We start from the raw sequence: 13187 nt of genomic DNA on the forward strand, positions 1-13187 counted from the left end.
TTTTAACATGGTGTGATACGATACACAATTTTGATCTTTGTTATTTTATTGGAAATTTAAATGATGAAAGTTTCTTCATTATTTATATTTAATAGTTGAAAAAATGTCGTTATTAGTTGATTTTTTTAGCTTTTCTTTCTTCAATTTTTTAATATTTTATTTAGGTCTGTAAGGTTAATCCGTCAACCAGTAGCGAGCCAATATAGGGCAGAAGCATACCACATATTTCACAAGCTCATTTATTTTTTGAGCTAACCTAACCAAAGCCAACCTTGTGGGTTGAAGGGGTGACGACTCAAGGCCTAGGGATTGAAGAGTCCAAAAGAAAAAATAATTACTATTATATCATTCATTCTCTTAACTTCTGAACATGAATAATTTCTTAAGTTTCCAAAACTCAATGATTAAAACTTTCAATATCTTTGATTTTTAATCTTGCTAATCATTGAGCTAATAAGTCACATGGTTAACTTCCGATTTTTTATATGTAGTAAAAAGTTTGATGATTGTTCATTATAGTTATAAGAATTCATTACCTATCCTATTACTTTTTTTTAAGGAGAAGAGTTTTAAGATATAAAATATAATTTATGCATCTTTTATATGATAAAGAAAGTTTTGGTGCCATTTTCCCCACCAAAATTAGAGACACTTCAGACAATTCGTTTTTATGTTATATTTATATCTCACAATAAAAAGAAGAAAATAGTGTGATGTAAGCATACTGTTGCAAACATATCAATCAAATCACTATTATAAGCTCCTTAATGGAAAAGAGAGATATCCTGATGATTTGCTGTAATATCCTCTCATCCATTGAATAAAAATTGGCTAACACCACACAAAATGCTTAAAATGTTTGTTTATTCTTTTATACATACCAATTGCTTAAAGAGACAGAAATTTTTCTATGAAAAGCAAATTGTAGCTTTCTATAAACTGGGAACATTCGGGCAATATGACTTACATCTCCTTACATAAAAGACCTTCATCTTGACCTCCTTCTGCGATCATTTGTAACTTGTCTTGAAGTTGAAACACGAGTGCTTCCTCTGCGAGATGAAGAAGGGTCCAATGTACTAGTCTCAGTCTGTATGTTATTATCTGTTGTCTGAATTTCTGAGCCAATATTAGCAGTGGTGTCAACATTCCTACTAAAAGGAGATGTAGAAGCTGCAGGTGTGGAATCAGTTGCAGCAACATTCCCATTATGAGTTGAACTTGTATTGACACCATTTGTCTGGTGATTATGAAAATATGACTCAAGGTCCTCAACTAATCTTTCAGCAGAATCCATCGCAGAATTTAATGCTGATGAAAGGGATGAAAATGAAGCAGCTCCTTGCACTAACAAGGTTGAAATTGGAGTCTGAGAGGAACCAGTACCTCGATCATTGCTTGATGGCGGGCGAGATTGAGCGAGCAAACCATTATTCCTATCAGTTGCAGCATTGGGGTTTTGTGACTGAACTCGAGCTCCTAACCCACCAATAAGGTGATGAAACCGCCGGATATTTAGGATTACAGAAGAAGATGCTCCCTGACTTATTAGCTGCTGCCTAAAACTCTCAATTCTGGGTGCAGCGGGTCGAGGAGGAATTCTCAAACCAGCTCCTTTCAATCCTGACTCACAACTGCCATCGGCACTTGAATTGCCATAAATCGGAAAAATGCCAGTTTCAGTGACCTCTCCTTTACAAACAGGGCATTCCCTTGCATTTGAATAGACAATTTGCACCTGATAGAAGCATGGCCAACAAAACAAATGACCACAGCAGGTCAACACAGGATCTCTTGCCCTGTCTAAACATATATTGCAATCATAGAAATTTCCAGTGCTTCCCCCTTCCTTATTGGCATCTGTTTCAATCCTCCCCAATGCCTTAGCTACTAAATGGGCACCTTTCCTTTTGAACCCTCTCCCACTTTCAACGACTCTTTCCTCAACTTCCCGGCTCGGCATTTCTTCTTCACGAGCATCAGCTAGCGCGCTGGTTTGTCCAGTAGAGTTGGTTATTTGGATTGGAGTGTGAAACAGCGGCCAACTCGAATACTGCCTGGTTCTGGAAGTTATCGCTTCAAGGCGCCTAATACGGTCCTGCACATGTTCATGGGCAGATTCTAGTTCTTCCAACAAAGAATCAAATTCATCTGGAGAAGCGTGAGTTGGATCCGATGGCTCCTGATTCAAATCAAGCTCCATTATACATACACCTTGAGTTCTTTTTTCAAATTATGCAATCAACAACAATTCATATGCATCAAGACCCTAATACAATTTTGAAAAACAAAATAAAAAATCAAATTCAGATGCTCATGGATTCAAATAAACATAAACAGTTATTCTCCGACATAAAATACTCAGTTCCTGACTTGCTCAAACTAGAGGAACCTCTTATTCTCCATTTCTCAATCACCCAAAAATTTATATTCCACTAAGTCTTAAACATATACAGTTCATTTTTCATGTTTATGCAATCAACCACATTTCACATATACCCTGAGTTCTTTTTCCAAGTTTATGCCATCAACCACATTTCATATGTATCAAGAGCCTAATTCAAATCTTGAAAAATAAAAACAATAAAAAAATAAACTCAGATATGCTCGTGGATTGAAATAAACACATACAGTTATTCACCAACATCAAAAACACTAGAAAAATATATTATTCTCAACTTCTCATATACCCAACAATTCATTTTGCACTAATTCTTTGACATAAGTGACTTTGAACGAAATGCAAAAATTCATGACCCAAAACAATGATAATAACGGTAAACTAAACTGAATCGGAAGAGGAAAAACTCTAATTGAATAAAAATTGTGAATGAAAACAGAAAAGTGAAATTGAGTGAAAAGGGGTAAGGAATTACCATTGATATGAGGATGTTGTTTCGTTGAATTTGGGTGAATCGATGATGAAACACGTTGGGGTTTATTTGTATGATTCCAAAGCGCCATTCACATAATAAACATGGGAAGAAGACATACCTAATCGCTAGGTTCTCTAAAGTTTTGATTTTGCAATTTGCAATACACTTTCAGTTTTGCTTCTTTCCCCCTTGTTAAATACAAGAAGGAGCATTTAATACAACCTAAGCAACAAAAAAGTATTTTTCTTTGGTCTAATTATAAACAATAATCGATTTAATATCCTTAATTTGTTATTAATTCTATATATTAAATACTCACTCATTCAACTTTAAGAATTAACATTAAATTAGACTATTGCTTCACTTATAATATTTAAATTTAAGAATACTTTTAAAATAAAATTTAAATTTATAATAATATTAAATGTCGTCATTATTTTTTTTGGTGTTGATGATTTATATTAAGTTATTTTGAATAAAAGTAGTATTAGATCTTTAAAAAAAGTATTACTTTATTTTTTCATATTGTTAATTCAACAAAGTATTAATTTTTATTAATTATTTTTATTATATTTTCACCTAGTCAAAGGAGAAGGTATTAAATGAGAATAAATTACCCAGTATTTAAATTTATGATCATATTAAATGTGATCGTTACTTTTCTTGATGTTGATGATTTATATTAAGTTACTTTGAATGAAAGTAGTATAGATCTTGAAAAAAAGTATTGCTTTATTTTTTCACACTGTTAATTCAACAAAGTATTAATTTTTATTAATTATTTTTATTATATTTTTACCTAGTCAAAGGAGAAGGTATTAAATGAGAATAAATTACCGAGTATTTAAATTTATGATAATATTAAATGTTATCATTACTTTTCTTGATGTTGATGATTTATATTACGTTACTTTGAACAAAGGTAGTATTAGATTTTAAAAAAGAGTATTGTATTATTTCTTTCACATTGTTAATTCAAAAAAGTATTAATTTTTATTAATTATTTCTATTATATTTTCACCAAGTCAAATGAGAAGGTATTAAATGAGAATCAATGATTGAGTATTTAAATTTATGATAATATTCAATGTGATCATTATTTTTCTTGATGTTGATGATCTATATTAGGTTACTTTGAACAAAGATAATATTAGATTTTGAAAAAGAGTATTGCTTTATTTTTTTCACATTGTTAATTCAACAAAGTATTAATTTTTATTAATTATTTTTATTATATTTTCACCTAGTCAAAGGAGAATGTATTAAATGAGAATAAATTATGAGTATTTAAATTTATGATAATATTCAATGTGATTATTAATTTTTTTGATGTTGATGATTTATATTACGTTACTTTGAACAAAGATAATATTAGATTTTGAAAAAGAGTATTGCTTTATTTTTTTCACATTGTTAATTCAACAAAGTATTAATTTTTATTAATTATTTTTATTATATTTTTACCTAGTCAAAGGAAAAGGTATTAAATGAGAATAAATTACCGAGTATTTAAATTTATGATAATATTCAATGTGATCATTACTTTTCTTTTTAATGTTTATAATTTATATTACGTTACTTTGAAGGTAGTATTAGATTTTGAAAAAGAATATTGCTTTATTTTTTTCACATTGTTAATTCAACAAAGTATTAATTTTTATTAATTATTTATATTATATTTTCACTTAGTAAAAGGAGAAGATATTAAATGGGAATAGATTATCGAGTATTTAAATTTATGATAATATTAAATGTGATCATTACTTTTCTTTATGTTGATGATTTATATTACGTCACTTTGAACGAAGGTAGTATTAGATTTTGAAAAAAAGTATTGTTTTACTTTTTCACATTTAAAAAAAAATTATTTGTTAATTCAACAAAGTATTAATTTTTATTATATTTTCACCTAGTCAAAGGAGAAGGTATTAAATGGGAACAAATTACCAAGTATTTCAATCAAAATGATTTATCTTAAATGATTATATTTAAAGACAATTTCTCATGCAATTTTTCATAACACATATATAAGTAAAAAAAGATCTTGTATGTTCGACTTAAAGCAAATGTAATTGATTTTCTTATTTAATGTTATCATTAATAAAATATCATTCATTTAATTCTAATTATATTTTCAATGAATCCTTTTTATTCATGACAAATAGTTTCAATGAATGCCATTTTAAAAATAACCTTATTTTTTTACTTAAGAGTAGGAAACTTAAATAATATCAACTAACTTATTAGTTATTTTTACTTATACATGAACCAGGAAGAAATATTACAACCCATAATCTATGTTACTTCCTCATGTCCTATCTATAAGACTCAACGAGTTTGTTCCTTTTATAAGATATGAATTCATAATGCTCTTTACATTAATTATTTTTAAACAAAAATATTTATAGTTAGTAGAGATTATAATGACAAACAATAAAAGTGAGAGAAATGATATTATTAGACAATGGTAGTTTTAGAAAAAAGAATATGATCTTGAACATATTTCTTATTATCAACTAAACTAATCACTCTCCTTAATCTAACTAAATTAAGTAATTGAGTCTTATAAATAGAACCGAAAAGAGTAATATTTAATATAAAATTTTATTATGCAAATTATTCAAATAAATCTCTAAAAGCACTTAACAATTGGTATCTAAATTTTGTCCTTAATAATTTTTCATAACTATAACTATTTAATAACATTATTATTTCTCAAGCAATTTTAAGGGATATGCATTTTAAAAAGAGAGAAGTTTGACTTTTCTATTTCTATATTTGTATTTATCTTTAAACTCCGTATAAAAGCTTTAAGTTTAACTATGGTTTTAATTTTTAAATTTTGGGTAATTTCGTTTTTTGTTTTCTAAATTTAAAATTAATCTTTTTAGTGCTTGTAATTTGAAAAAAAGAAAACTTGTTTTAGTGTTTCTGTTCAAACATCAAAATGAATACTTTTGAAAGGAAAACACATATGGGATAGGATATTTGATAATAAGAATGCAAAATCAAAGTGGGTTGGTTACCTTGTAATCAACTTGTAATTTGTTAGTTATGTAAGTGAAATTGCTAACAACGTTTAGGATAAAGGGACCAAATCAAGTTTTTTTTTAAATACAGGACAAAAGATCAACTTTAAATTTAGAGGACAAAAAATATATTTAGGCCAAAGCTTTAACATAACTGTTAATTTGATACTCGTTCTTGTAAGCATTAAAGAGAAGCACTAAAAGCATGACTCTTGAATTGGCGACTTTCGAGCATTCAAAATAAATACCCAATGACATCCTGTCAACAAGTGTATGATGAAGTTTCAATGAAAACAAAACCAACAACTAAAAACACCATCAACAAGTCAAGCCAAAGTAAAAAATAGAAGATAGAAGTATGAGATCTGAAATATATCACACACAAGACCAAGATTAAAGAGCCAAGGTCTATGTCAAGGTTCAAGACCAAGATTAAAGAGCCAAGGTCTAAGTCAATATGTCACACACAAAATGTCCTCAGAACCTTGAAAACTCAAATTTGGACCTGGTGGTGTTAGAAACTTGAGTATGAGATATGGAACTAAAGCCCTAGCAACCAAAAATCGAGTCTCAAACGGAACTTGAGTTTTACTAGCTGGACTCAAGTCCCAGATGATAAACTCAAATTTCACGAGTTTGACAACCCAAAATAGAAGATTTTTCCTTGTTTTTCAAAAGTAATTTTTCTATAATTAATTGGATTAATGGGATTTCAAAAATGGGAAGTTTTCTATGACATAATATATCTATTTCTAAGAAAATATGAGCTTGTTTTGCCTAAGAAGAAAATCAGATCTTTAAAGATAAATGTAGAGAGGTATTTCCTAAAACAAGCAACTTTTCAAATAAGAGATAAATATAAAGCGAATCAAAGATAGATTTAAAATATATCTCAGATAATTCTGATCTTAATCTATCTTTTGAAAAGTCCAAGTCAATACATACTATAAATAGGTGTCTTATTCATAGAAAAATAGAGAAGTTGTATGCCAAATAGCTTGGATAATTGATGTGTCTAGAGTGAGAAAAAGAGAATGCTGAGTTCTTAAGTGAGTTGTTAGTCACAACAAGTTGTCACTCAAGGATTAGACCTTGAGGGGTTGTCTCAGAACTAAGTGTAGGGTTTACAAAGGGGTGTCCTTGGAAGGGTAGTCAAAGATGCAACATAATCAGCTTTGTCTTTGTAATGACTATACTTAGTGGAAAATCTCAAGTTGCAACTTGAGTACTGGGTGTAGGTTGGATTGACTAAACCGGTATAATATGTGATTGCCAAAATAGTTTTCACTTAACAATTAATTTTTCCTTGTTGATTTTGTGTAGTTAGGAAAAATATATGAAAGATTCTAATTAAGAGGGCAACTAACTATAATTCCAAAAAAATAAATAAACAATATACACCAAAAGAATAAATGAATATCATATTTACAAAAAGAATAAATTAAAAACGAACTAATCATATTATAAAACTAACATATTTACCTCAAGTAAAACATTAAATATTATAGAAACTAAAATTATAAAAGTAAACCAAAGCAAAAAATTATTTAACAAAACTTTTATATATATATATATATATATATATATATATATATATATATATATGTATATATATATATATATATATATATTTTTTATAGTATATATTATGCTTCGAATTCACTACGAAACACTGTCAAAATTTAGTTTCAATATATGTGCATTGTTTCGCTGTTAAACATGGGAATTTGAAATCCACACAAGTGAATTATAGTGACAAATTCCATAGCCATTGCTCACTTCTATGATTTTGTTCATATCATAGGTGGGACACTCAACACTTACATGATTGGGAAAGTTTCCCTTCAAACACCCACTTCTACACATGTAATCTTTGACAACATTTTTTTTTACCTAATACTTAATAAAATATTGCTAAAAATATTTGGTAACATTAAAAAAATATGGTCAAATTACAAATAAATGTTACTCACATGTTTTGGTGATATTTTATCAGATGTTGTGCATAACTTGTGTTGCTAAAACCTTTTAGTGACATTTTTTTGACTTTAACAACATAGGCAATACATAACATTTGATTATATGTCACAAAAAATATTAGTAACATTTATTTATAATTTAATGATATTTTTTGAATGTTGCCAAAGACTTTTATCAATATTTTATTAAATGTTAGATAAAAAAAAATGTTGCTAAAGGTCACATATGTAGTAGTGATCCAAGAATGAAACTAAGAGGAGACTTATGAGATTGAGAACTGTAATGTGAAGGTAGCAGCCACACTGTTGTAGGGAGTTGTCACACCCATGTGGCATCTACTTCTTTCATTGCAAGAACTTCATGGTTTCCATGCTAAGATAGATTCCTACAACCAAAAGCACACCAAAAAGCGTAACAACGTACTAAAAGGAAAAACTCAGAGATTATGCATGAATATAAACATAAATCACCATGAAATGCATCCAATCTAAGTATGAAAAGTAAGCAAAAGATAGAAAGAAATGCAACGCATCAACATGTTAGACAAATAATCTTTATAACTTTCGTATGTATTTATTTATTTATTTATTTTTGTTGTACATACATTAATTAGTAATACAATAGGTAAGTTAATTTTTTTAATGATCCGGATTTGGAATAGATATAGATATTAGTAATAGAGATAGTTATGTGTTGACAGTAATTTGGTGAGGAATTAAAAGTTAGTAACAAGAAGTTTTTTAAACTTTCACCTACTTGTTTGTTTTATATGGAGAGACTTTATACATAATTATTTTGACTCTTTGTAAACTTTCATCATTTATCATAGTTCTAATAATTAATCTAGGTCACTTAGAACCCACTACACATAGCCTCACACACATAATGGGCTTGGAACCTTGAAAACTCAAATTTGGGCCTGGTGGTGTTGGAAACTTGAGTTTGAGATTTGAGACTAAGTCCTGGCAACCAAAACTAACTTGAACTTTGGTGACCAAAATCAAGTCCTAGATGGGAAGCTCAAGTTTCACGAGTTTGGCAACCCAAATTTGAATATTTTTCCTTATTTTTCAAAAGTAATCTTTCCATAATTAATTGGACCAATGAGATTTCAAAAATGGAAAGTTTTCTATGTCATTATCTATCTATTTATAAGAAAACATGAGCTTGTTTTGCATAGGAATATAATCTTATCTTTAAAGATAAATGTAGTAGAGATATTTCCTAAAACAAACAACTTTTCAAATAAGAGATAAATATAAAGCAAATCAAAGATAAGTTTGAAATATATCTTAGATAAATCTAACCTTAATCTATTTTTTGAAAGCCCATGTCAATACATACTATAAATAAATGTCTTATTCATTGAACTTAGTGCACTTGAGTAGACACATAAAATATAGAGAAGCTCAACTAAAAGTTATAGTATCCAAGCCTAGAAAAATACAAAAACTATGTGCCAAATAGCTGGAATCGTTGATGTGTGTCTAGAGTGCGAAAAAAAGAATGCTAGGTTCTTAAGTGAGTCATTAGTCATAGTTAGCAAGTTGTCACTCAAGTGTTAGATCTTGAGGGTTTGTCTGAGAACTAGGGCATCCTAGTTAGGTTGCTTGTTGACTAGGTGTAGGGTTTAGAGAGGGGTGCCCTTGGAAGGGTAGTTGAAGATACACATATAATTAGCTTGGTCTCTGTAGTTGTTGTACTTAATTGAAAATCTCAAGTTGCAACTTAAGTACAAGATATAAGTTGGGTTGACTGAACCAATATAATCTATGATTAGCAAAATACTTTCAACTAAACAATTGTTTCTTCTTGATTTTGGGTAGTTAGCGGAAAACATGGAAGATTCTAACTTAGAGGACATCAAACATCAATTAAAAAAAAAGAGTTTCTATAGTACATCAACCAATTATATTAAGTCTTTCTTGATTTTGATATTGTTGATTTTTTAACCAATAATAATTAAGTTACATTATCTCTTTATTTTAATATTTAGTAATAATTTTATTATATATTTCAAAATTAAAATACATTTTTTAAAATCAACTTTCTAATCTAACTAAACGAAACCTCAATTCAAAAATCTCAAGCAACAAACATCATTCAAATCAAATTTAAATGATGCTAGAGTTAAAAATTGTGTAAAATTGGAGACAGTGGCATTGAAGGCGACATCGATTGTCAGAGATGTCATCAATCATTAGAGGGTCATGGGAGAGGGACGGGAGTGTTCTGTTATGCTAAGGAAGGGTTTATTAATGGCAAAATGGTCAATCCCTGTTAAGTGATAAATATTAAAATAAATTAAAATACAAGAAAGACTTAATATAATTGGTTACTTTTTCTTTGACCACTAAACACAAATTTACCGTCTTCACCACCTTAGTCTATGCCTTATCTGATAGTCTATATGATGCTTCCAATTCACCACGAAACACTATCAAAATTTAGTTTCAATATATGTGCATTGTATCTATGAGTATTATGCATAACATGGGAGTTTGAAATCCACATAAGTGAATTTTCTAGTGACCAAGATATTAAGTTCAATATCTCCATATTTAAAAGAAACTAGAATACATTTTTGGTAGGGGTGACAAATTGGATTTGTCTGCCTCGACACCAACCCGCTAAACACGGACCAACATGTTTCGCTCCGCATTTCATATATAGATTTAAAGTGTCAGTCCATCCCATTTTTATTGGATTGGTTTGTAAAATATTAATAAAAAATAAATTATAAATATATTTTAATTGATTTTACCTTTTATAAATAATAAATACATACTAAAAAAATCGAAAGTATTACTTTAAATTTTGAATAATAATTTATTTAGACAAAAAATAAACAAATTAATAATATATATATATATATACCAAAATAGATACTAAATCATTTTTTAATAGAAAAAGATTTGACGGGTTGATCCACCCCACTTTTCTCTCAACTTGTTTATAGCATGCCAAAACCGAACAAATTGATGGATTTAAAATTCGAACTTGGCCAGAAAAAAAAAGGCCAAAACGGGTTGGCCGGACAAGTCCAACCCATTTTGTCACCCCTAAATTTTGGACTTTCAAAACAAATGCTTTTACATAAAAAAGATTTGTTAAAGAAACTAAATGTTTTGTATCTACACATTCAATAAATATATGTTTAATAAAAACTACATAAATAAGTGTATTTAAATGAATTAAGTTAGTGTAATACTACATGTTTTGGATTTATGAAATGAGACTTTTTACATGGAGAATTACTATTACCATTTATTAAAGAAATTTTAATTAATAGACCTCTTTTTAATAAAAACTACAAATGTCAACATATATAAAGAACAATATTTGTGCAAGGTTACGCATATTTGGAGTCACAAATGAGATATTTTTTGCATAGAGAAAAAATGGTCAAAGAAACTAATTTTATAGCGATTAATCCCTCATCGATCACCTACTTTTAATCAATTTTATGGTGCTAACTAATCATCACTACTAGAAAATATGCTTTTAAGATTGATTTTTTAGCACTTTCAACATTGCCTATTAATCGATGTTGAAACTACTGGCATTAAAAGTATCAACGCTAATATTGGTTTTTAAAAAACCGATGTTAAACTAAACTACACAACATTAATTTTCTAAAAAAACTGATGTTGTCAGTAAACCACAACATCAGTTCTTAGGAAAATCGAAGTTGTTTTGTGGCAAACAACATCATTTTTTCTAAAAATTGATGTTGTTTTGCGCAACAACAATGATTTTTCTAAAAATCGGTGTTTGTTTTGGAATTTTTCTTAATATCGTGCCTATTTTTTTAATTACCAACTATAATTATACATAACACAACTTGTCATTCAAAGTTGTGAACACTTTAAAAAAACATAAGTCATAGTTGAAAAGAAGTAAATGGAAACTTAATGTAATAAAATTAAAATATTCTATATGTTATATAATAAACTATTTATCCACAAAACGATAAGTTGACAAAAAGATTCATAGCAGAAACATTTCAAGCATCATTTCCTACGAAATATACCACCAAGAGTTATAAACAAAAATTTACAGATATTAGTATAGTATAATATATTTAAATTACAAACAAATCCAAAATAAAACAAAGTTAGATGTTGCATCTAGGAACTCAAATATAATTTGAGTTTTAGCTTCCAAATTTTGTGATTGTGCAAAAGTCTTCTATTCATAACCAATTTTTGTAAACTTCCTCCAATGATTATAAACAATCCTGCATTCCGTAATCTCTTCCAAATTTAGATGGGTGAATCCCACACATTTCATAAATGAGTATATGATGTTTGACACATCCTGAAATTAACATTAAGTTCATTTTAGATATGTATATGATTTTAAAATTTGATGAACATAAGTGCTTTTGTACTAATTATATATAATGTTGAGTTACTCATCAAATTGCTGCAAGTCACTTTGTACCCATTCAGCAGGACTTTAAAAGTGATTGACTTAGAAATTTGGTGGTATAAGGAGTGTCATTTAGGATAAGCTTTTGGTCCAGAGTTGCTTTTGAAGATGGTCAGGAAGAAAATACTCTGTCCGAAATGGGTCATTGTAACTTGATGATTTCCTGTGAATCCATAGAAATCTTTGAGTTCTGTCCATCCAATCAGTATAGTTGGGTTCACTAGATGTTGGTTGTATGTAACAAAGTGCATGTTGCTATTATTGTCTAGCAGATGCCAAGTATGCTCTAGTTGATCCTTCCATCTTACTTACAACAAAGGACCTACTCACTTCACCATAAGGATACATTTAAAGTAAATTAATACAAGCAATACCGATCTTTTATATAATGTTATGTTTCTTTGAGAATAGTCTTGAAATTCCTAACCTGATCCTTAATATAAACTGTGTTGAACATTTCCTTTGATTTTCCATCATTGTCTTAGCCATTTCATTCCAATTCTTTTTATCTTTATTCATCGTTTCTAAACTCCATTTACAATATAAAAGTTACTATTAATCCACAACATTTATTTTGCCTTAAATTTGTTCAGTCAACAACTATTAATCCAACATTGTATAGTCTCTAATCTAAAATTATCCTTTGGCTTAAAAGCTAGAACTACTTAAAAATAAATATGCATGTCTACCTACTAGTAGTAAACCAAGAGATATGAGATTGATCTAGTGCATGCCATGAAGTTGAAAGACACAATGTATATATCCATTTTTGAAAATCAAGAATGATATTCCTTTTGTCAAAGTATCATTTTTTTGCGTCAAGTTAAAAACCCTAACATCATCTTGGGTCTATGACAATTTAACATGG

At 28.7% G+C, this 13187-nt stretch overlaps 1 protein-coding gene across 4 annotated transcripts; it reads right to left on the bottom strand.

Moving 5' to 3' along the window:
- Window positions 1-726: 726 nt before the first annotated feature.
- Window positions 727-3101, bottom strand: LOC100793230 (RING finger domain-containing protein). Of its 4 annotated transcripts, none has more exons than NM_001317576.2 (2): window positions 2877-3064; window positions 727-2182 (listed from the first exon to the last, which is right to left on the bottom strand). In NM_001317576.2, the coding sequence occupies exons 1-2, from the start codon at window positions 2877-2879 to the stop codon at window positions 989-991; spliced, it is 1197 nt and encodes a 398-aa protein (NP_001304505.2). In that variant the 5' UTR covers window positions 2880-3064; the 3' UTR covers window positions 727-988. The 4 variants fall into 4 exon arrangements, with proteins under 4 accessions (NP_001304505.2, XP_006592977.2, XP_014620611.1 ...); XM_006592914.3 differs by having other exon boundaries at window positions 728-2197; window positions 2877-3101; XM_014765125.2 differs by having other exon boundaries at window positions 728-2222; window positions 2877-3101.
- Window positions 3102-13187: the final 10086 nt, after the last annotated feature.

Source organism: Glycine max, chromosome 12 (assembly GCF_000004515.6).
Source record: "Glycine max cultivar Williams 82 chromosome 12, Glycine_max_v4.0, whole genome shotgun sequence".
Taxonomy (NCBI): Eukaryota; Viridiplantae; Streptophyta; class Magnoliopsida; order Fabales; family Fabaceae; genus Glycine; species Glycine max.

Excerpts from the sequence above, each read along its gene's own strand:
- LOC100793230 (XM_014765125.2), bottom strand. The coding sequence starts at position 2,203 with ATGGAGCTTGATTTGAATCAGGAGCCATCGGATCCAACTCACGCTTCT.